General features: G+C 44.8%; 2 protein-coding genes across 2 annotated transcripts in view; one reads left to right on the top strand and one right to left on the bottom strand.

Annotated features, from left to right (window-relative positions):
- The window catches only part of Col4a6 (collagen type IV alpha 6 chain), a 65,408-nt gene extending 52,831 nt beyond the window's left edge, over positions 1-12,577 (top strand). The window contains exons 34-41 of the mRNA XM_059250308.1: positions 3,791-3,907; positions 4,221-4,382; positions 4,533-4,631; positions 6,717-6,863; positions 7,326-7,442; positions 8,711-8,902; positions 9,585-9,871; positions 11,602-12,577. Coding sequence (XP_059106291.1) covers positions 3,791-3,907; positions 4,221-4,382; positions 4,533-4,631; positions 6,717-6,863; positions 7,326-7,442; positions 8,711-8,902; positions 9,585-9,871; positions 11,602-11,862 — 1,382 coding nt within the window. The 3' untranslated portion in view covers positions 11,863-12,577. The remainder of the gene's footprint in view (positions 1-3,790; positions 3,908-4,220; positions 4,383-4,532; positions 4,632-6,716; positions 6,864-7,325; positions 7,443-8,710; positions 8,903-9,584; positions 9,872-11,601) is intronic.
- A 1,920-nt stretch (positions 12,578-14,497) lies between these two features.
- Atg4a (autophagy related 4A cysteine peptidase) overlaps positions 14,498-25,170 on the bottom strand; it is a 25,829-nt gene continuing 15,156 nt past the window's right edge. Inside the window, exons 7-13 of the mRNA XM_059250067.1 lie at positions 25,070-25,149; positions 24,279-24,466; positions 24,079-24,157; positions 19,988-20,133; positions 18,693-18,749; positions 16,045-16,153; positions 14,498-15,384 (exon numbers count right to left, since the gene is read on the bottom strand). Of these exons, the coding sequence (XP_059106050.1) occupies positions 15,314-15,384; positions 16,045-16,153; positions 18,693-18,749; positions 19,988-20,133; positions 24,079-24,157; positions 24,279-24,466; positions 25,070-25,149 (730 nt within the window). The 3' untranslated portion in view covers positions 14,498-15,313. The remainder of the gene's footprint in view (positions 15,385-16,044; positions 16,154-18,692; positions 18,750-19,987; positions 20,134-24,078; positions 24,158-24,278; positions 24,467-25,069; positions 25,150-25,170) is intronic.

Raw genomic sequence — 25,170 nt, 5'->3', positions numbered from 1 at the left:
GGGAGCAGGGTTTGGGGTTGATCAGGGCCACGTGGTTCACAGGGTTGAATTATACTTGGCTTTGCATTTTGGAGAGTCTAAGAGTCCTAAGAAAAGGACAATAGGCTATTCCTGTGGCTTTCCAGTAAAGAATGCTGGGGAACACTCTTTCAAGTGCCCTCTAGCCTGCCGTTGCTCCCTAGCTCTTTCCAGTTAAGCCCTGGACCTCTTTTTTCACACTTGACTGGAGCCAGGATGAATGCTTCCAAGGAGCAGAGTTTGTCTATTTAGTGAGATCTTAGCTACCATTTCCTTAGTGCTCCATGAGGATGGGAGACACTGAGTGGCAGAAGAAAGCCAAGACTGAGAGAATAAGGGCCTCCTGAGGCCAGGCCCACAGTCTGCACTCTATCAGTATCAGTTATATTTTCATAAACCAAATTCCACCCTGATCTCAGCTCCGCACACTGCTTGAAGTCTTTCTGGGTGTCCCTCTCTAAACGTTCTCAAAAAGTAAGAATGAATTACCATTCTTCAGCTTCCTTGGCAATGTTCTGGAGACCCATAATGTCTTCCCACTGTATGTAAAGCAGGAAATGAATGCAGTACAGCCTCGTGGCTAAGAGGATGGCCTCTAGGCCCAAATTTCAGTTCTCCCTCTTACCAAGCTGCATGATCCTGATCAATGAAGTTCCATGCCCCCCCCCGCCTTTTCTCTTTGATTTTTCGAGACAGGGTTTCTCTGTGTAACCCTGGATGTCCTGGAACTCACTCTGTAGACCAGGCTGGCCTCGAAATCAGAGAGATCCGCCTGCTTCTGCCTCCCGAGTGCTTGGATTAAAGGTGGGCACCATCACCGCCCAGCACATGCATGTCTCTCAATGCCAAATGGACTCTTATTTTTTTCTTTCTGTGAAATAGATACAATAACAAAACTGTCTCACAGTTATTTTTCTGAGGATTCTATCAACAGTAGGATAATGTGTGTCAACGAACATATGTCTGTCTCGATGATGCCCCAGGAACACTGGGCACTATGCTATGACATGCTACTTGGGAACTGATATTTGCAATATATTTGGGGCCTTAGATCTTACCACACTTTCAGTTCACATAGTGTACATATGTTTCCAGTGTACACATTAATTCATTTCCTGCTGCACTTAGAATTGGGGCATCTGTTGTTTCTGTGTTTAATCTTTCTGTTGGTCAGGACAAACTTGTTCTTTTGGGGGAGCTGGGAGTTTCTCCAGATTGAGCTCAAAGCAGGGTCTGAGCCTGCAGAACAATTGTGGCTTCTTTCCCAGGACATAGAGAAGATAGGACCAGAGGGAAGCGTATGACATTTTTTCTTCTGTTTGTAAATCTTGACTGTGAATGTCTGGTTATCAAATTATTCATTTACTTTAGCTGACATGAAATCATAATTACAATTACAGTAAATAGTACACATCAAGATGGATATATTATAGAAACATAATTATGAGAAGCAGCACATCACAAGGGAATACATTTGGTGTGGTTCTGTCATTAGATGTTCAAAATAAGCAAAACAACCAACATACTGTTTACGGTTGCAAATATTCACGAACAAATTATGATGAAAAGGAAGGAAGTGAACACAGAATTTGGGAATGGTTGTCTCTGAGAAGAGGGGGGTGGAATCTATGGAGGCTGCACACATAATTAACAAGATAATTACATCTTCGTTTTTCTTTAGTGCGGCAATGGAGTGCAGATGTGCTCATCATACCTGGATTATTCTTTATTGGAACAATTGGTTTAAAAAGAATACAGCCTGTATTGTACCCACCAGAGGAAACTGTCTGTGATTTACTAGTGGAAGCAAAACAGACTTAGCCTAAGAACACTTCGTTCCCTGGGCTCACCATACCTTTAGCTAAATGATTTGCAATTATACTGCGGTGTTCATATTTGCATTAAATCTTTAGAGCTTACATTTATATATTTATATATGTTATATATTCAGGCTTTGCCATCGGAATCAGTTAGCGAAACGAGCATTTTGCATTCGCAGCCCCTCATGTAGAACATTTCTTTTTCATCAAAAAATATATGAGGGCTGACTAGATGGTTCAGTGTGTGAAGGCACCGAAGTTACAAGCCTGAAAACCTGAGTTCCCCTCCTGGAACCAAAGTTAAGGTGGAAAGAGAGACCCAAACCCACAGAGCTGTTCTCTGAGTTCCACTCAAACACACACGATAATGGGAGGTTGTAAACAATATGAGATCTGGGTACTACTTTAGGTCAGTAGTGTATTTATTTAGTATCTGATGATATATTACCATAACTATGAAGTCAAGAAGCAGATAAAGGGCAGGCAAGTCTTCAAAAAACTGACATGGAGGACTCTTCTAATCTGTAGGCTACCCACACTTACTCCATTACATGTGGTTTTACGGTATTTTCCATGTCCCTTTTGCCTGATTTCAGTTGATATTAAAATACGAACATTTTCTATATGCACCTATACATGTATAAAGCTCTATTTCCAGGAAAAAGCATGCAATGTGTCTTTCTTTTCAGATCCTTACTCAATGAAAAAGAAAAGTACTTTAGAGAGTCATCCTGACACAGCTGCCTACGCTGCCAGGGGCAGCATGTAGCTCTTTGTGTGCTGTTTGGTTTTTTTCTCTCGTACAGACCTAAAATTAACAAGAGCCTTTTCTCCAAATCAACCTTTTCATCTCCAGTTTTCTTTGTGATTCAATGCACTGATGAGCTATTTTAAACACCTGCTCTGGCTAATCTACCATCTCTCTTTCCAAGTTTACATGGATTTGCTGGTTTTCTAAGGCAGATATAAGATGGGAAATTGAGTAATCATATTTTTGGATTTTTCTTCTCACACACAAAAAAGAATCTCCACCAACAGATTTGATCAAGCAGATTACACTGACTTTTCTTATTTGCCCCTCTATTAGAATATGCCAGTTGGCACAGCTGTTCCATGCTTAGTGGACAGCAGGAACTTCCACATGTGTATAGATAGTGTTGATGTTTCCCCATCAAGAGTGCCTGCCATATGTGTATTTCACATGCGTTAAATAAATATTTTGTCATCTGATGAAAGGTTTTGTTTTTAACTTATAGTAGAAATTGTTCCACAAATCAAAAACATGGAAAGTATTATGGGAGTCTGGCAGGGGACTCTGTTAATGCTCTATTATGTAACTATTCACTTTGGCCAAAGGGGATTAGATATCTGGTCCAGAGAGATGTGTTCAACAGGCAACTAAGCAGTCATCCCACAATTCTGACAACTATAAAAGACTGTCTTTTTGTTTGCCTTGAAGTATCAGAAGATAGCCCAGAAACCTAGGACACACGGGAGAATTCTGCCTTCGTTCTGGATGGTCTGGGTTGAGTCATACAGCAGCGTAACTTTAGGGCAGCATCAGACAGCTGTTCGGAAATTTTGTTTGATGTACCAGTGTGTTTAATAACAAACAACACTTGGGAAACTTAAATTCCAGCTGCTCAGCCATGCCTTCTTTTATTTATGATTTGGAGAAAAACAGCCTAAAATATTTCCATCACCAGTGAAATTGGGAAGCTAGAAATTTCCATAGCTCTGTCCCGATAAAACGAAGCTCCAGCTGGAAAGGAAGAGTCTGAGCCTTCCCTATTTACTGTTGTCTGTCTGCTGGGAAGGTAGGATGAAGGGAGAAGAGCCCTCTGCTGGTGTCCGCTGGTATTGCAGATACCTTAATGGCTTCCATTTTCCGAGTGCACCCGGGCCTCTCCTGAGCATAGGAAGCCCACAAAGCCCCATTTTATTCTTTGCAGGTTTCCCAGGTCTCCAAGGTCCTGCTGGTCCCCCCGGAGCCCCAGGCATCTCTTTGCCCTCAGTCATAGCAGGACAGCCTGGTGACCCTGGGCGGCCAGGCCTAGATGGAGAACGAGGTAAAAACAAAAAGCTCTAAATAGAACAGGCCACCCTGCTTTGATGTTTGCGTACATGCTTTATATAATGCAGCCCTTTCCCTGTTGCTGGGCATGCATGGATCTGCTTGGCCTCAATTTCTTCCCTTCCACCAAGATTTGAGGGACTAGAACTGGCTGCATTTTGCTGATGTTTTTCAGAAAGTCAGGGCATGGGGACTCCAGGGACAGCAACACAAAACCCTGGACTATGGGCTGTGGGAGCCTAAGTCCCTAGGCCTTCAGCATCTTCCCATATTCCTGTACTTCATTACTCTTCCAATCTTATCCCTAGGCCGCCCAGGCCTTCCAGGACCTCCAGGTCCCCCTGGCCCGTCCTCAGACCAAGGCGACCCTGGAGACCCTGGCTTCCCTGGAATTCCAGGCCTTCAAGGGCTCAAGGGAAACCAAGGACTTCCAGGTTTCTCTGGCCTTTCTGGAGATCTAGGGCTGAAAGGTAAGTCTGTTCCACCAGCTGCATGACCCATCAGTCACCACGGCACAGTCCAGTGGCCCTGCAGAGGCCTGTGAATGGTGTTCTTCCTGCCCAGTCTCCCTCATCACCACCATGTCAACACCTGACTTGTTTTCCTTTGGCCCTTGCCAGGCATGAAAGGGGAGCCTGGCTTCATGGGGACTCCTGGCAAGGTTGGGCCACCAGGAGACCCAGGATTTCCTGGGATGAAGGGGAAGGCGGGGCCAAGAGGTGAGTCCAGGGCAAGTTGTGGGTCAAGCCTGAGTTGTGGAGGGAGGGGGTAAGGCATGAGGTTGAGGTTCTTTTAGAAGCCATGCTGTCCAACCACACCACAAAAGCAACTAGGGGATCATGCTCCCCAACCCAGGAGATAGTTTCTCTACTCTGGAGATGCCTGTCCCCATCTGCTCCCAGGACTGAAGGTCTTACTGCTTTGCTGCCACCGGTCCACTGACAGCCCTCTGTATCACTTCTGCATTGCATCTAGACCACTACTCTCATTTTCTCAGTTCGGAAAAGATGCAACATTCTCTCTATCCTCAAGCCAAATCCCCACCTTGGCATTCAGTCCATCAGCAGCCCCTGAGGGCTGTATCCCCGCTCCCCAATAGGCCTTATACCTGCTCACTCTGCATCAACTCTGCTGCTACCTCCAGGTCCAAGCCATCAGCATTTCTCATGTAGCACCCTTCCTCCCCGAGCAACAATCATTTTTTCATATATAGTTGCCAGAAAAAACAAACCGTTACTCTATTCATGGCATAAAAATGAACTAATTATACCCCATAAAATCATGTGTGACACTCCCTTTTTATCCTCACGCCAGCCTGTACCCTTTACTGTTCATTGGCCTCTCAAATGTTCTCCCAATCACCTTCTTTTTGCCTCTTTCTCTCCTTCCCACTAGTTCCCTTCTCCCTAGTCAGTCCCTCCTCTGTTTGTGTCATATACATGTATGTTTGTGTGTATCTCACATTAACTGGTGTTCTCCAGTTGTATCCATTCGCTTGTAAATGACATACTTCTCTTTTCATTATGACTGAAGAAAACTCCTTCGTGCCTATGTGCCATATTTTCTTTGTCCATTCATCTGTTAATGGATACTTAGACTGGTTCCAAACCTTGGTTATTGTGAATACCACAGGGATAAACATGGATGTGCAGGGCTCTCTGTGGTATGCTGACTTGGGAGGCCTGTGAGTATATTACCGGGAATGGTACAGCTGGATCCTATGGCAATTCTGTTTTTATGAGAAGCTCCAATATTGATTTTCTTGGTACCTGCACTAGTTTACATTCCCATCAATACTGTATATGTTTCCTGATGCTCTCTTGCCCTTCAGTTCTTTAAATGTCTGTCTGCGGATACTTCTAATGTTTCAATAGTTCCAGCTTAACAGTCCCTGGCTATGGAAATCCACTGATGACTCTAAAGCAGACCCTTCTGTCCATACCACCCTATGTTCCCTCCCATCATCACGGCATTATTCACTCACTTCCTTCAGAGTCCTTATTAAAATTTGAGCTAGGCAGTGGTGGCACACGCCTTTAATCCCAGCACTCGTGAGACAGGCAGGTAGATCTCAGTGAGTTCGAGGCCAGCCTGGTCTACAGAGTGAGTTCCAGGACAGCCACGACTACACAGAGAAACCCCCCTCTTGAAAACAAAAATCAAAAACAAAAAAAGAAAAATTTGCATGAGGAGGTTAATGGCATTTGTCAAACTGTGCATTGTTCATCTTCATCGCTAAGCACAATCTCCATAAATGTCACAGCTCTAGTCTCACATCTCCCAGGACCTCGGCATATAGTAAACACCCAAGAGATACTTTCTTAAAGAATTAGTAAGCAAGTTATTCTACTTGTAAGGTAGTTGACTTGGGTGGGGCTCTTAAGCTGGATGCCAACTGCACCCCTGGGTTGGATACATCTCTACAGCATATTTGGTACTGCATTGCGACCAGCATGTAAGTAAATAATTGTTCCATCCCTGAGCCATGTCTCAGCCTACTTATATTTGCAGCAGACATTTCCTAACTGCCTTCTACCAAGTAGATTCCATACTGAGGTATGGGGAGCCAAAATGGATATGACTTGCTTCCTGCCTTGCCCACAAGGACCTACTAAGCTACCAAGAAGGAGATGGGGAAAGAAGGGCCCATCAAGGGTTATGTGATCTGCCCTGGAGGCATCAAGTGGGAATTGTGAGCACAAAGAGAAAGAGCAGATAGTTGGTGGCTGCCAGGCAGAGGGAGGGACACCCGTGCCTCTCCCTCTGCTCCAGCCTGACACTCCTATTTCACCACCTGCCCTCAGGATTTTCCGGCCCCCAGGGTGCTCCAGGACACACACCAATTTCCAAAGCTATCCAGGTTCCTCCAGGACCTTTGGGTCTTCCAGGCATTGATGGCATCCCTGGCCTCCCAGGAGACCCTGGGCCTCAAGGTTCTGTAGGTCTGCAAGGTAAGGATGACAGCGGAGAAAGGGGGCCAGCTGGGAAGCTGAAAGGCCTCGGTTGAGAGGCTGAAGCTCCTGGCTTGGTAGAGTTCTGAGAAGGTGCCTTCATCAAGCTTTTCCCTTGCTACTTCACAAGGCTCTCAAACCCCTTGCCAGGGAAGGGAAAGGCCAGGGAGCCAATGGGATAGTGTTTCCTTGTCTTCAGAGAACATGGGAGTCTCTGCCCTTGATAGCTTGTCATGGCTAAACTTCTGTTTGGAGATAGAGATGTGCTGAGTGACAAAGGAGAGCACACAGTAGTGGAGGAAGCATGGGGCTGGGGACAGGACATCTGGCTTCTGAGTCCCAGCTTTGCCCCCAAAGGTGTAAGTTATTGTTCTCCCTGGGACTTCACATGAGTCTTAGGAGAGAGACTGTGGACCTTCCATATTGAGCCCTCCCCTACCTTGTGGATTTTCTCTCCCACAGGTTCTAAAGGCCTACCTGGCATCCCTGGCAAGGATGGCCCCAGTGGGCTTCCAGGCGCACCTGGAATCCTGGGCGATCCTGGTCTCCCTGGACTACAAGGACCTCCAGGATTTGAAGGTCAGGTGAACAAAACTTGGAGACTTAAGTCAACCCTGTGGTGAATTTACCACTATGAGGGGGCTCACAGGCTGAGTTCTTATCTGTCTTAATGTTCTATTGCTGTGAAGAGACACCGTGACCAAGGCAAATGTTATGAAAGAAAGCATTGAATTGGGGCTTGCTTACTGTTTCAGAGGTTTAGCCCATTATTATCATAGAGGAGAGCATGGCAGCATGCAGGTAAGCAGTGGATCAGTAGCAGAGAGGGCGGGGTTGAGCTTTTGAAACCTCCAAGCCCACCCCCAGAGACACACTTCCTCCAGCAAGGCCACACCTCCTAATCTTTCTCAAATAGTGCTACTCCCTGGTGACTAAGCAGTCAACTACAGGATCCTATGGGGGCCATTCTTATGCAGACCACCACATTGTCCTTCTTCTCTTCACACTGCACAGCCTCCAGCCTATGAAGGAAAGTCCTGCATGATTCGAGAAGGCAACAAACGTTTCCAAATCCTTGTCTAATCCTTGTCTGGGTTCTTCAGCTTTTTTTTTTTTTTTTTTTTTTTTGACAAGTATCTTGCTGCATAGCCCTGTTTGCCCTCAAACTCACTATGTAGCCCAGGCTTGCTTCAAACTCCTGATCTTTCTGACTTTGCTTTTCATGGCTTTCTGTCTTACTCTGACATGGATGGAGAGGTAGCTCAAGATACAATGTTGGAGATGAGGTATATCTGCCCATTGCTCCACTACTTATCTTCCCTTTTATACCAAGGTCAACAAAGCATTTGTCCTTGATAGAGAATACTTCTGAGGCTCAGTAGTAAAATGTTGCCATTCAATTCATATCCAGCATGGACAAGAGAGGCTAGTGAAGCTTTGTCCTTCTAATGCTAATGTTATGTATAATGCTTCTGATTCAGCAGCTAATTCTGTCCTGTGAGAGACTTCAAGGCTGGGCATGAGAAGGATTCCACTAGACTTACTCTTCGGCCCAAGGTGGCTGGAGAGGGAGGGGTAATGGATGGTGTTTCTCTTTAAAAATGGGAACTCTGTAGCTGGACACACGTGAGTTGGAGTTCTAGTTCACTGATCTTCTAGCTGTAGCAGCTCACAGCCTGAGTTTCCTCATCTGCAGAGTAGGCCGCTAATAGTGCCAGCTCCTGGGGACATGAGCATCACATGGCTCAGCACATGTATACGATGTGCCTCGCACAATGTGTAGGGGCAGAGTGGCTAACGTCACTATCATCTGTGCCATACTCACTTGGATGTTCTTTTCTTCCCAGGAGCTCCAGGACAGCAGGGTCCCCTTGGGAGGCCTGGGAGGCCTGGGCACAGTGTGAGAGTGGGCTACACACTGGTCAAACACAGTCAGTCAGAACACGTGCCCCTGTGCCCCGTTGGGATGAGCCGACTGTGGGTGGGCTACAGCTTGCTGTTCGTGGAGGGGCAGGAGAAAGCCCATAACCAGGACCTGGGTAAGTACTGGCCCTGACATCCAGACCTTGTTCCCTGTCCCTACAAGGACTGACCTTTTCTCTTCTCACAGCCCTTTAGATCCATGGTTGCAAAGTAGACCCCAAGCACTAGCTCTGGGGTCAAAAGGATTTAGGCTCAAAGTCCTACCACTTCAAAGCCACATACCCTGAGTAAATTATTCAATGTCTCCAAGCTTTCATCCTCCCTTAATGGGACTAAGATATTTCTAGTACATGTCACATACAGTGGTATAAGGAATTCATGAATCATATAATGTAAAATATATTTAAGCCTCTATTAAGTATTAATGATTAGCTATAACAATAGTAACATGACCTGCAGGGCAGTAATAATTACTCCAGGATTAATTGCATTAGCAGCAGGTGTGCTAACTCTTAAATGTGAATTCCATTTATTAAATGTTGGTTTTACAAAGCAGATTAATTAGGGAGTGATTATTCACTTTATCAAAAGAGTCTCATCATTATTCAGCTCCCTTGATACATTTATGAAATGATTTGATCCTCGGGCTCCAGCATGTACCAGAGTCACTGGACTGTAAGGAGAGAGCTGTCCTCTGAGCAAGCATTTAGCTGGAAATTCACATTTTCAGCTACTCTGCCTTGTGGCCCTGCCCTTTAGCCAGCACTTAGCGGATCCTTGCCCATCTTCTCTTCCCAGGATTTGCTGGCTCCTGCCTGCCGCGATTCAGCACCATGCCTTTCATCTACTGCAACATCAATGAAGTGTGCCACTATGCCAGACGCAATGATAAATCCTATTGGCTCTCCACTACTGCCCCCATTCCCATGATGCCTGTGGGCCAGACCCAGATTCCCCAGTACATCAGTCGCTGCTCTGTATGCGAAGCACCCTCACAAGCCATTGCTGTGCACAGCCAAGACATCACCATTCCACAGTGCCCTTTGGGCTGGCGCAGCCTCTGGATTGGTTACTCCTTCCTCATGGTAAGACCTTGAACCATTCTGTCCCTCCGTGCAGGCACAGAGCTAGAAGGTAGGAGAGAAGAGCTCAGGGAAGGGTCTTCCCATTGATCCCGGGCTCAAGGGACACTTAGAATTTAGCAGGAAGGGAGATGAAGATGTGAATTACAAACCCATTGTGGTTGTGGGGGAAGAGAGCAATTTGAACCTGGTGTTCTGGACTGAGAACATGTATGAGTCACGAGCCAAGGCTCTACTCTGTGTGTTCTTCAGTTTTGTCACTATCAAAGGAAGAATATAAGACACTGTAATCTGACCAGATACTGAGGGAAATGCTGTCCTCACTTGAGGCCAGCACATAATTGTACTGATCAAGCCGAGCATAACATTCTTTGCCTTGCCATCCACCACCCCCTCAGATCTGTCTAGCTTCTGCTGTCTCTTTTTTATCTCTTTTTCAAGATTCACATGAAGGCACACTGTGCATGTATGTCTTTATGAGCATTTGTGTTGCCTCTCCATTTTGTGTGTGTGTGAAGGCAGTGGCCTGATGTGCTGTGTGTCTAGCTAAGAAAGAGAACATCAGCAAATCCAAGGAGATGATTCTATAACTATTGGGGTTGTTTCTTTAAATAAAATCAGGAGTGGCTAAGACAACTCCCAGGAAAACTGCAATGTGAAACTCACAGAAGTCCCCAAACTGGCCAGGACTTCTCCATGAATCACCAAAGGTCCCGGTGTAATTGTCCTCACCAAAATCTGCCATTTATCAAAAGCCTGAGTCATCGGCCAAGTATCACTCTCTGAAAGTTCAGCAAACTGGAGGGCAAAGGGCCCCGCTGCTGGCCACTTGCTGATGCAGACATACCCGAAGCCTCATCCCAGCCTCTGTGCTCCCAGCTAAGCTGAAGGGAGGCAGTTGGAGTGTAGACCAGGAGGTCTGGAGGTACAGTGACTGGAGACTACCAGTCCATGAGTGACCTAGAAACTGAATTCCTAGGAAGCCCGCTGAAGTGAGGGAGGCCTGAGACATTTTAGGTCAAATATACCCAGGCCTTCCCTTAGTAAGGTAACATCAGGTAACCGATATTGTATGTCACTCTAAAGGGTGTGGCACAGGTTGAAAATGGAAAGAATTCAAGTGTAGGTCATTTCAGGATGAGGACTATAGGGGGATACGCTGTTCAAAGAAAGAGCATTGGGGAATATGACATTCTTTCTCCTTCTTAGAGGACAGTGCACAGTAAGGGCTTAAAGCACTGTTCATTTGGAAACCTAAATCCAGCCTTGCTTAGGTGTCTATCTGGGGCCAGCAAGATAGCTCAGCAGGTAAAGGCGCTTGCCACTAAGCCTGAGTTTGCTCCCAGAACCAACCTGCACATAAAATAAACAACTATAATTTAAAAATTGTCAAGGTGTGTAGAGTAAGTGAGGGTATACCTCACAAAGCTGTGAGGCCTGCGTGATAGGAGCAGATAGGGAAACACTGGTTGACATGTAATCACCGACCACGCAGCATGGAGGGCACAGAGGAGCCAGGAGGGGAGTGGCTCATCCAACAGCTCCTCCAGGGAGGATGGCCAGCCAGGGCCTGCTCCCAAAGCCCAGGTTCAACAGGCTGCCTAGAAGCTGAGTGCTTTCGGGGTCCGGAGTTCTGGCCTGGAGCACATCTGCAGCCCTTTAGGAACAGGACATAGAGCACTTCCGTTGTGAGTTCTGGCCCAGCTCACATAGCTCCCTCTCTTCTGTTTCAGCACACTGCTGCTGGGGCTGAGGGTGGAGGCCAGTCCCTAGTCTCCCCTGGCTCCTGCCTGGAGGACTTCCGGGCCACTCCTTTCATTGAGTGCAACGGTGCCCGTGGTACCTGCCACTACTTTGCCAACAAGTACAGCTTCTGGCTGACCACAGTGGAGGAGAGACAGCAGTTTCGAGAAGAGCCTGTTTCTGAGACGCTCAAAACTGGGCAGCTCCACACCAGGGTGAGCCGCTGCCAGGTGTGTATGAAAAATCTGTAGGGTGTTGCCTGTCACGCAGCCCCTACCCTCCCCACCCCCTCACAACCGTCACCTCACACATCTGGGCTGTCCGAGAAAGGAAGGCCTGAAGCCATTTGCCTGTCACGTTGTACATCAGAGTCTCATGGACTAGACTACTGGACACTGGTCATCCCAACCTTCAGGCCCAACAGATGAGTCCACTGTGCTAGGATTGCTCTTCTATGTCCATCAATCTGGTGCTAATGTTCCATTTGGATATGTGTGTGATTATTCATGGCTACCTCAGAAAGATGTGCTGGACTGCCATTTTCTAAGACTGCTAGAGCTTCCCTCACGGCCTTGACCATGAAGCTCTTCATACCAGCTAAGTTATTTCTTTATGACAACAAGTCACCACACGTTTGACTTAAACTAGAACTCCGGGTTTCTACCCTAAAAGTATGGCTCTGGCTAGACCTCCATACTCAAGGCAGCCTATTCTATCTAGGCAGGCAGCAGGATTGGAATGAGGAGCCAGCCTTTAGCCAGAACTGAGCTGTGATTCCTTCCAGAGTTTGTTAAGCTCATGCCCCATCTTGATTAGGAAAGGCTGAAATGCCAGCATTTGGTCCTAGGCAAATCACTGCCCCCTGGCCGGCTCTATCCACCGCCAGAGAGACGGACAACTTGGTCTGGTCCAAAGCAGAACAAAGGATGCAGTAAACATGACCAAATTCACAAATTCACAAATTCACAAGAAAGAAATTCCTTTCTTCTTGGCCTAGGGCAGAGGGATGATTAGATATGGAGCTGTCAGTTTTGCTTTTGACTCCAGGAACAAAAGGTAAATCTCATATCCCCATTCCTCAGAAATCCCTGATGACTCCAAGTGCCACCCAGATCTGTGCAGGGTGGCACACTGAAGCTACAGTGTGTTGGCTCCTTGCATTCTGAGGCTATTCGAGACTTTCTGATAAAATGACTATCCAACTACTCTTTCACATGTAGCCTTTTAAACTATTTGAAAGTTTGGTTTTGTTTTTTGTTTTTTTTTTTTTATCAAAATCTAGCACACACTACTGTTAGCAGACCCAAGGTACAGTCTGAGTTGGCCATGAGGTATACTGTCTTCTGTTTGAAGCAATTCATTTTAATTACCAGTTGCACAGAACTCACTCAGTTACGCGGACATGAAGCACTCAGTCCCTTCCGGGTGATTTCACTGCTTTAAGTACTATGTAAACTGCGCCCACACAGGCAAGCATAGCCAGTATAATGTGAGCTGCTGTCATCCTCACCTCCTACATAAGTAAAGAATGGTGTTCGCTTTGTACATAGCAAATAAAATCAATGGAATGTGAACATTTGACTCTTTGAGACTCTTTTCAAACTTTTTTCTAATATCTATTCTCACTAAACTTTATAACAAAACATTGAAACAGGGAAAATTAGGAAATGATTACGTGAAAGGGCAGAAAGTCTTCTCCTGGTCAACAAACCCCAAGATATTTTACAATAAGCATTCAACTGCTTTTATCTCTATCACATGCTGGAGTTCAAGAAAGGAGTTTTCATTCTTCAGTGGCCTCAGGATCATTTACAGATAAATTCAACATAGGGAAATATTAAAGTCAATGAAATGAAATCTTGTGGCTGGAGAGAGTGCCCAGCAGTTAAGGGTGCTTGCTGCACAATCTGAGGACTGGAGTTTGGATCACATAAAAAAGCCATGAATTCTGTGTATGCCTTAAACCCCAGCTTCAAGGGAAGTGGAGACAGGAGGATGGCTGAACCTTACTGACTTCCACCCTAGCCAAGAAAATGTGAACCCCAGGTTCAGGGAGAACTCTTCTCTCAAATGATTATGGAGAGAATGATAAAGAGGGCACCCAAGGTCCTCTTCAGGCCTCCACCTGTACTCAGAGATGGGTATACACACATATGTGCATATACTCACACAGGCACATACACACAAATAAATATTAAAAAATAAATCTAAACTACGTCTGTGCATATATACATATGTTACATATAAGTTATATGTACATATAACTTAAACGTGTGCATATGTTTACATATACATAAAGCAATCCTGTGAAAGGATAAACAAGAATATCCCAGGAGTTTTCAGGGAAGGAAACTGACCTGTGGGAGGGAGGGAATTCATTGAATACCATTTGCATCTTTTGAATTTTGAACATAGGGAATATATAACATACTGGGAAAAAGGAGGAGGAAGGGAGGGAGGAAGGAGAGAAAGGAAAAGATGGAACCTAAGGAAACAAGTGAGTTGGTCAGTGCTGGTTTCGAGACTGCAGATACTGGCCTCCTGTGGAACTCCGTAAAGGATGAAGATGTACTGCAGAGCCATGTGAAACACCAACTGAAAGGGGCAGCAAAAGGAAGATGGAGAGATACTGTGCAGAACTGAGCATCCTCCACAGCACATGTTCAGCACAATAACGAGTACGTGCTTCAAAACTTAGAAAGTTATTAGTCCTAAAATGACTTGGACATGTATTTTATGGACACAGTAAAAGTCATCATATGAATAGTTCTTTCTAAATATAGTTATCATTCAAAACAGTATAATTCAAATAATTTATTTAATCCTTCAAACAAAAACGAACACTAAGTGAGCGGTTGGTAAGGCCATGGCCAGCCCTCCACTTGCTTTTGTAAATCAAGTTTTATTAGATTACAGCCATGCTCAGGCACATGCATATTGTCTAGGGCTGCTTTTACAGCACAGAATAGTTATGACAAAGGCCACATGGCCTACAAAGCCTAAAATAATATCTACCTACTCCTTTACAGAAAAAAGTTTGCTCACCTCTGATTCAAGTGATCATGGTTTGACTTAAGGATATGGTGATATCAAACAAAAGAATCAGTAAGGGTGGAGACTGTGACCTATTGAAGAGGTTCCTCCAAACCAGAAGACAATTAAGAGGTGGACACTTGACATTATCTCTTTGACAAATATTTTGGTAAAAATTATAGTTATGTAAACTACACATTCAAATAATTTCACAAGAGTATTTCTCCCTGATTATTTTATTATTTGAGCAAGAAAACAGACTTCTTCTTAGTACTTATCCCCAAGAGGTCACACCTGAAAGGATGAAGAACAGCAGAACCATCTCTCATCTGCTGGTACTTGCAGCAACACGGAAGCTGCTGTCTGTCTTCCAGATACTCCCATTCCAGCTGCTGAAGACTTGCTGTCCTCATGTAAGACAAGCTGGAGGCAATGGATTCCGAATCCTTCCCCTAGACTCTATGATTTTCTCTTTCTTGTCAGGGAAGGGTTGATGCCACTGATCTTTTTTTTTATTTCTGAAAAACCATAGTTGGCTCAGTCATAATTGCTATTCAGTTTGTATGCTGTTGGCATATTAGGCACTTGCTGACCAGAAAAGTTTTATGTAACAAGTTCTTGTGGTGCCGGATGGAAGGCAGAAGACCTTCACATTGAGTTCTCACTATCTTACACACTCAGAATCTCAAAATCTTCCTCCAGGTCAAAGTCCTCCAGGTGCTCAGTAGAGTCTATGAATTCTGTTGGAATACAGAAATGAGAAAGTAGAAAAGCTTGACACTTGGGCTGATATTCTCAACCAAGACACTATCCAGCCATTGCCACTTTGTGTGTCTGAGTCAATTTGCTAAAGCAAGGTTTGTCTGGAGGAAATGTACAATTAGGACTACTCTAAAGTATTAGAAATTTTCTGTAAGACTCAAAACAACCAGGCCTGTGATCTGGTTAAGGCTCGCTATGGCACTCTCTTTGTCTTTCTGCCAGTTTATTTGTTTGTTGAGACCAAGTCTTGGGATATAACTCAAGCCTGCCTGGAACTTAGGATCCTCCAGCCTCATTTTTCTGAGTGATTACAGGCATACAACTACCAACCCAAACCTCAAGGTACTTTTTGAGGTCCCACGCCTCTGATTTGTTATTCTGAAACAAATTCTAGTCATCTTGAGTTTTGAATAACAAATCTTTTACACTAAGTTAATGTTCTTTTGTTAGTATTCTTTAAAACGAACAAATGTCAGTTTCTCCGAAGATTAAAATAATCAGAAGCACCATTCTTAGATCAGGCTAGATGAGTAGAAATTTCACTTTTTCATAAGTGGTATGAGCCACAATTGTTTTTATCTCAGCAAATAGTTGCAACATACGGGGCTGCTGGCCAAGAGCTTACAGAAACAGCTTACCTGCGCCTGTGGTTGTCACTTCTGGCTTGGCTGGAGGTACAAAGGGAGGCCAGTGTGCTGGGTGTTTCTGAACTAATTCAAACATCCTCAAATTCTCCTTTAGAATTTCCTGAGTATACAAAGAAACAGCTGTAAATACCACGGAGTCACTACATTCCTGTTTACTTGGCAGCCCAAGAAACTAAACCGTGAGAGTAGCCTGGTAGTTGATAGGTGGACAAAAAGGACCTAGCAAATACATTCATCCTCTTCTTGAATCATCTAAAGACCTCAGCTGATGTGAATTCTGGGTCCCATTGACAAGGCAAGAAGGACACTGGAGCAGACAGCTAATGGAGCCCAGTATGGACTGATCCAATCATGGGACTCAGGGAGTTCACCAGGTATACAGGTTCAGCTAAATGGAGGGGTGAGGTATTCAAAAAAGTCATTTAATCAAAATAAATATGCCCCAAGAGAATTCTGGTACACATTTGCATGCCTTCAGTTCTAGACCAAATTTGTCTTGGTTTAAATGATAGTCATCATTAAATTGTCATTCAGGCTTTAAACATCAATGCAGCGTTGCTACATTCTAAAATGGAAACACTTCCTTTAAAAAATAACTTTTAGAGCTGAAGACATTGCTCAGTGGTTAGGAGCACTTTCTGCTTTTCCAGAAGAACCAACTTTAAGCGCTGAGCACCCACAATGGGCAGGTCACAAACTGTACCTAAGGCTCCAGAGGATCCAATGCCCTCTTCTGGCCTCTATTGGCATGTGTATACACAGGGCATACTCACACAGACACATAAGTAAAGGTAATAAACGTGAATCTTTAAAAAATAATTCTCTTGGTTGTGTGTGGGGTGGGCATATTCCTTAGTGGTAGCCACTGATAAGGCCCTTATTCAAGTCATTCAGGCAACCCTAATTAAATATAATGGGCTACAAACAACAAGCAAAAAAGACATGAAGATAGACGGGGGACTTGTTGAGAAGAAAGAGTTTGGTGGGAAGGGGATAAGAGAGGATAATGACAGAGAATATGACCAAAGTATACTGTGTATGTGTGTGTGTGTGTGTGTGTGTGTGTGTGTGTGTGTGTGTGTGTTGAAAGAAGAAAAAATAAAGGACATATATATGAAACAAATTACATGCCTTATTTGTGAATAATATTTACATAGCTACAGCAATAAGACTACTTGTTGTTTTTCCCACTAGAAAGGAAAAATAATTCTCTTGGGCTGGGGATATAGCTCAGTGACAGAGCACTTTCCATGAATGTGCAAAGCCATGGGCTCAGTCCTCAGAATTGTGGCAACAGTGATAATAATAATACTATTTCTCTTGAACTGGGCATAGTGGCTCATATCTATAATCTTAGTATACCAGAGGTTGAGGAGGAAGTATCACAAGCTTAATGCCAGCCTGGGCGTCATACTGAGTTCCAGGCTAGCCTGGGCTACATAGCAATAACTTCTCTCCAATAAATAAATAATTGGAAAATCTACATTTTGTTTCACTAAGCTATTATCTGAGGTTACAGATTCAGTTAGGGACATCAGTGTTAATCATTTGTTCCTTGTAAAGAAAAATATTTCCTCCATTTGCATACAACACTCTGGGGTCCTGTAATCCTTTGGTTTTGGAAGACAGAACTTCATGTCTCTGGTACCCCACCAGATACTTTAAAAAATCCTTCCTATGATCTCCCTTAATTCATTCAGTGAACACATATCAATATATGACATCTATTTTGGTGTGTTAGAGACTGACAATGAGGGAAATAGATAGATATTAAGAAACCAATACAATAATGCTCTTTTTCACACTATACCAAAAAGGAAAACAAAATCATTTGTCACAGACTTCTGCAACTGTTGATCCCTTTCAGTGGTCACAGGCCTGTATTTTAGATAAATAACCCAGGTAATAGAAGGAAAAGTCCTCTAAACCACAATGTTATATACTGAGTTGTAAATGAGCCACTAAACACCTAGAAAACACGTTAGTCTCTTTAACCATCTCAATGTTACAAACATAGCAGGGGAGAAATTCGGGCTGAGCAATATGAAGCTGGCAGTTTGAGGTTACAACAGCCTGAGCACTCCAGGTGCCTCATGGCCTTAGTGAGGTGCAGCACTCACTGGCAGTCATGGCCTTAGTGAGGTGCAGCACTCACTGGCAGTCATGGCCTTAGCGAGGTGCAGCACCCACTGGCAGTCATGGCCTTGGCGAGGTGCAGCACTCACTGGCAGTCATGGCCTTAGTGAGGTGCAGCACTCACTGGCAGTCATGGCCTTAGTGAGGTGCAGCACTCACTGGCAGTCATGGCCTTGGCGAGGTGCAGCACTCACTGGCAGTCATGGCCTTGGCGAGGTGCAGCACTCACTGGCAGTCATGGCCTTGGCGAGGTGCAGCACTCACTGGCAGCTCCGAGTCTATCACTCAGCTGACACACTTACGGGAGTAAGTCTTTCTTCACCTGTCCCAAACTTAGGCAGAGTTCTCCATATCTGACAGGTTCTTTGTTACCTTAGTTTCCTCCTCTTGCAACCAAATTCTATCAGACTGGTTTGGTGTTACTATGTAAAAGTAATCTTAAAAAGGAGTCAGATTTAGTAGCTTTCACGTTTATACATTTAAAAAAAATTGTACATCCTTACCTTCTGAACAAGGCTACACCAATTATCAAAGTCTTTCTCTTCTTTGCAGAAAAACCCCTTGGGTGGAGGAAGAAGAACACTATTTAGAATTTCCCTTTACAAGATGGAGTTGTTGTCTCAGAGTTAGGAAGTGGGCCACTGTCTGGGCCACTGATGGTGCAGCCAGACTGACTGCCTGGGCTTTCTCTCCCTGAAATCACTGGCTTACAGATGCACACACGGCCATCTCTCTCTTCTTCCCTCCTTTCCTCTCCTTCTGCTTCCCTCCCTCCTGTCTCTTCCCTCCCTCCCTCCCTTCCTTCCTCATTCTTCCCCTTCCTCCTCCTCTCTTCCTCCTGTTCTCTGTTTCTTTCTTGCCTTCTCCCTCTCCCCTCAACATTGTTAGGTATTTTAACTTGGAGATCAGTCCCTAAAGCATGGGGTTAATTTCATCACATTTTAGTGTACACACACACACACATACACACACACACACACACACACACACACACACACACACACACACACACTATTCTATTACAGCAGAAGAAAAAAACCCAAATAGTACTTTTAGCTAGAAGCATTACTTTTAAAACGTGGCTTTGACTCTTCAAAAAATTATCTACTATAGTTGCGAGAAGTGGAAGTATCCTTCTGCCCTGACAGTCATCCCTCAGTAGGACAAGAATGGTCTAAAACAAGAGGGGAGTGCTCAGCCCTTGATCACTAGTGCTCTGATGGATGAAACAGGAAATGAGGATGCAGAAGGGCCTAAGAAATACTGGCTACTTCACAGGCAGGGGCCCTTTCAATATATGTTGATAGCAATCACACTTTCTAGAACAAGCCTGAGACTTCCTGGATTTGGGCATCAAGAGATAGATACTGACCTCTCAGGGATTCTTCCTCCCTATCCCTTCCTCATCATTTCCCACCTTATATTTCTATGGCAAACATTTGAGGGCTAATGTTACTACTACTGTTTATCCTCTGTTTGCAGTGTGCCTGATCCTGTGCTAACTGCCTATATATACTACACCTCATATAACCAAACAATGAGGCAAGTATCATTTCCCTTGTTCCAGACATGTGAAGACTGAGGCTCACAAAGGTTGTGACTTTTCCTACGTAGATAAGTAGCAGAGCTTGGGTTCTAACTTGAGCAGTTTGGACCCAGGGTCAGTGCTTAACTGCCATATTATAGTGCCTCATTTGGGGGTGCAGAGCAAACTGTTGCTATGCTACCTGACAACTTGGGCAAGTGCCAAGGAATCCATTTTTAACAGGCTGCCATCAGAGCTCCTTCAAACACCCACCAAGGCCACAGATGGATCCAAGTTCAGGATACTCATTCGCTGTGGAGACTGCAGGCAATGGAAAGTCTGATCATCTACTAGTCCACTCTCTTCAGTGTCAACAAAGGTCTGGGTTGTGTGAGGGTCCAAGAAAATCAGCTCATCACCTGTTTTACAAAGACATGTTTAATCTTTGAAGAACCACTGGCCCTGGCCCCACAGCTATCCTAAGGATGCACTTTCCCCCACCCCACCCATAGTTCTCCTAACCCCTTCCCTTGCGACAATGAGAATGGGATGATAGGAAGCCCAAAGCCAGGGTAAGCATGCTTGAGAGAAGCCAAATGTACCAAAAATCTAATCAAAGAGAAGGCTTGACCTAACACATCTCCCCTGAGTCCAACTTCCCAAATGAAAAGGGACAGGGCTGGGGAAGGTGGGAATGAGACAACACAGGATGGCATGGCAGGCTCTGTGAGCAGCAGTTGCAAAGAGGTGATAGGAGAGCCCCGGAAGCTGTGAGCTCCAATGCCACTAGGGGGCGATCTGCATCTTCCAGCATTGGAAGGCATCTTGAGACACACCACTGGTTCTCAGACCCATACTCAAAGAGCACCTCTCAAAATGGATAAAGCCTTGGCCTCCAAAGGAAATTCTACCCACATACAACGGGAAGTTAAGCTCTGTGGATCAGATCCCAGAATGCTGATGCCTGTTCATGATTAGCAATTAGCTAGTGGGTTAGTAACTGTGAGCAAATCTGTCAGTTTCCATCAGAAAAGACAGCCTCTGTTATGTAAACACAGATGAACCTCACTGGAAAAAAAAAAAACTACTTGGAATGCCTGACCTGTGTGGGGTGTGTGTGTGTGTGTGTGTGTGTGTGTGTGTGTGTGTTTTGCTGGAGATCAAACTCAAGACCTTGTGTATACTATGCAAGCATTCTACCTCTGAGCCAAAGCCTAAGTCCAAGATGATGGAGTTTCACACATAAGAGAAAAGCCATGCTTCACTAAGCTGCAAAAGCTCAACCTCAACACGACCCTGGAGGAGATTAGAGATGATAAAATGTCTACTGTGGTCCAATATTTAAAGGGCAGAAGTTCTTATGCTGGTAAGTAGACATAAATACCTCAGAAAGCATCTGGTCTCACTCCCCAGGCCCAAGACCATCTGGGTCTCTATGTCTTCAACTCAGGTGACAAAAGATTATTTACTAGCAGCAAGAAAATGTCCCCAAAGTCTTTGTAATTCCATGCAGGAGGGCACATCTCTGTGATCCACTGGTAAAGAATATGTTACTGATGCCTGGTGGAAAGTTTCACTACTCTGTCACATCGACAAAGACAAATTGCTTAACTCATTTGCCTTTCAAACGCTCTCATTCTCAACTGGTGTCATGGGGCCTGGTCTAATACCTTACATGGTATATAAGAACCAGAAATGTTCACCTCTGCAAAATGTATGCAATACAGTACCCAATATAAAGCTATTTTAATGATCTTACTTTGAGTTACATATTTCCTCACAAACATATAGCTATGAGTATGGAAATCAGCATCTCCGTATGATTTGCAACATGAATGTCAAGGCACAAATTCCTCACTAGACCAACGTGAGTGAGATCAGTAGCACAAAGCTTCAGCTCACACTGAAGAGCAACACCTAAGATGTTCAGCATGAAGCTTGTCTACGGCTTTACAAAAAGGTAGTTGGAAAGGGAAGTTGGGGACATAAAGACAGAAATCCCAAGAGGGATAGAACCTAACCATCTACCAGAGTGCTTTAAGTTAAAACATTAGAAATGATAATAGCTTGTCAGAGTGTAGCCATGACCTTTGCCCATGAGTGGAGAGGAGACAGCTTTGCAGGCTGCTTCTTCTCTGAGAGTATCTATAAGAGATACAGCAGAAGACGTGACGTCCCAACACTGACGTTGAGATTAACTAAGGGTCTCTACTGAGGCCTGTGGAGAACAGGCAGGCTGGTCAGCCATCTGCACAGATGGGGCTAATGCAGCCGATCTCCACATGGCAACCTGTACCCAAGAGCAGAGAACAAACAGTTCCTTCTCTCCAGCAAGCAAAATCTGACAGCCAGAGTATCAGCATGGCCAGAGCCTCCCACATCTAGATCTTCTCCAGCTGCCCACTTGGCAGGAGGGCCCTAGGGAAAAAAATGGGGGGCGGGGAGAGCAGACAGAGATGACCAAATTGGGATCAAATCCTGACTTCTCCGTTTGTTAGCTGAGTGGCACTGAGTAAATAATCTCTCTTAATCTTCATCTCACTATGTGCAAAATGAAAGCAACAGTCTTTCTTGCAGGGGTGCTAATGATGATGAGGAAAGTATGGACATGTTCAGTACAGACTTTCCCCAAAAATACTTTGGATGCATGTTTAGTCAGATCTAGCCACGGGAACCCACAGATACTCAGTGACAGTGATGGCTGTATATTTTTGTATCACTTTGTTTGACAAGAACTCCAAAGCTTAGACAAAAAGGCCATCTGAGAGCTCCTGGCTCCAAATACTGGGTTTTGTACTTAGAAAAATAAAAGGGACTATGAGCTCCAGATTTTCCACTAAGTTGTCATTTTAAGGCCGGATCAATAGATGGCAGCATTACAGAAACAGAGGCAGCTGTGTGGCAACCCCACAAGAAAGCCAGGCACAAAGAACTAAGGAAGGACAGCGGTGTTGGGTGGGGCCATCTCTCACTGAACACTTACTCTCTGTCTAAGTAGTTTACCATGAGATGACCTAACAGAGAGTCAAGAGCTGGCGTCTTTTAAAGGACAGAAACATGAGCCTGAGTTATCTTTCTCCAGCTGTCAAGCCACGACCTAGCAGGGGACTCGTGTGCAAAGTCAGCTATGTGGGTTACCATCCCACCTCCCCGATCTCCAAAGAGTGATTGGAGGAGATGATTGGTGCCCTCTCGACTCTGTTGTCTGCATATTCTCTCGTGGTGCTGCTCCAGCTAGTCTAGCTCTTCTTGCCTGGCAAGCAGTCTAAATTCATGACTTTCTTGAATCCCAGTGTCTGACCGCTCTATTTCCAGAAGAGAATGTCCTGTGCCAAATCTCTGTGGCCATATCCCTCCTTTTCTCGCAATCTCCAGCATTCATCAGGTGTCTGGCTGGGCTCCTGGTTCTTAAAGCGTTGTCTGTGGACAGCAGCAGCACTGAAAACCCTTAGAAGAGCAAGTCTCAGGCCCTATCTTAGACTTACTGAGTCTGTATCTTAACAGGTTCCCAAAGGGACATGTGAACAAATGGAGTATATAGATGGACCATCTAGCATGCCATGTGTTAAGGGCCTTAAATGTGTCTGATCACAGCTAGTGAGTAAGGTGGCAAGAGTTCCACCATATGCAGAAAATGATGGACTAATTGGAGGGCCCATATTAGAAGGTTAATAGGTTTGTTTTGTTTTATTTTTGAGACAGGATCTCACTATGTAGCCCTTGCTAGCCTGGAACTCACTATTAACCAGGCTAACCTGAAACTCATAGAGATCCATTTGCCTCTGTCTCCCTAGTGTTAGGATTAATGGTGTGCTCTACCACACCCAACTACAGAGGACTACAGAGGTTCCTATTTTTAAGGTTTAGTCACACTATTGGGAAAGGGTCAACTCTGTCTTTTCATCTAATTTCTACCCATCCATGGCTCTGAATAATGAGACAGCAAGTCTATTCATGGTGACCTGGGCAACCAGTGGATGCTTCAAGGCTGTTGCCTGAACTTCAATAGAAAGGAGATCAGCAAAGGCAAAGTACTGAAACCCAACTGTTCTGGGACCCACATGCAGGAGAGGACCATTCTGGAGCAATGCTGTGACCTTGTGTCCAACCAGAAGAAAAGAGCAAAAATCCCATCAAGAAGCAAAGAAATAGAAGCATAAGGGGGACCCCGGATCCATCAAGCACAAGGAAGCAAGAATTGACTGTATAGGTCAGGTTGGAGACAGAAGGAGCTGACCAGAGACCACAGTATCCCTAGGCTAAAGCAATGCCCACTCACTGGAACTTCCTATAGCCCATGAACACCTATGCCCCACACCCTTCCCTAGCCCATCACAACTTACTTGCAATTCATCCTTTCTTACCTAAGAATCCTATGAAATAATAGGCGTTATTTGGCTTTCCTCCTAAAGCCCCTAAAGACTGTGGCATCTTAAAACACTCCTAAAGGGAAAGAGAATGCAAGATTCTCAACTCACTTGTGGACTGCTGCTCACGGATCTCTGTGCTGACATGGCGGTGTGATGGGCAGGCAGCAATGAGTTCAAGAAAAAAGGAGACTTACTTTGAATGCTTCAATATACACAGGATTGATTTGGTTTATGCCCAGGCGAAGGGGCACAATGAGCAGCAGGGGTTTCCAAGCTGGGCATGAGGCAGAGGGGTCTTTACTCTGATTGGAAGCGGTCAGAGAATCAGGAGGGCTCTCATCAACTGTGTCAGCACCCACAGGAAGAACACAGCACATTTTCTCTAGAAACAGAAGGCAAGAGATCTGGATGAGGCAGGGGTATGTAGGACTAGGACCTTTTTCAAAGGTAAAACTGAGGGACCTTGCATGCTGCCCTTCCTGCCTGGAAGGCCCTCTCCTTTGCCACCATGGACCAGCTAGCCCACTTCCCACAGGAATGTCAGGCTATTCCTTCAGCTTCTTGCTCTTCATATTGGCCATTGCACACTTTCTTAGTGCCCATCAGATATTCTAGACTCTTTCCAAGAATCTCATTTCTAAATTAGTCTTTGAGGGCTTTGGATTCAGGGACTATGTCTTCGGGTTTTCCTAACCTTCAGGGCAGTAAAAACAAGCCTGGGCAATGGCAAGCCTCTATGATCCATCTACTTGTGATTCAACAGATCATACACACTTTCATTCCTGCAGCAAAAGGTGTGGCGCAACTTTGAGAAAATGGTTTCCCTTTCAGAAGACTGAAAAGGAAGGGAACAGAGCCACTGTTCTGCTGTGCTAGGCTCCCCTGTCCTTGTGGAGCAGGCCACAGTAGTTTTTGAACTGCAGATTTCTGAACTAGAAAAGGGACTACACCCACCAATGAGAAGGCTAACAGCCTACAGACTCACTGATATCTTCAATGACCACTGTGTTGTCCATTGAAACATAAACAGCCAAGGAATTCCATTCATCAAATAAAGCGAGTTTTCTGTGAAGCAACATACAATGA

The sequence above is a fragment of the Peromyscus eremicus genome, chromosome X (assembly GCF_949786415.1).
Source record: "Peromyscus eremicus chromosome X, PerEre_H2_v1, whole genome shotgun sequence".
NCBI lineage: Eukaryota > Metazoa > Chordata > Mammalia > Rodentia > Cricetidae > Peromyscus > Peromyscus eremicus.
This window is presented reverse-complemented; position numbering and strand designations above follow the sequence as displayed.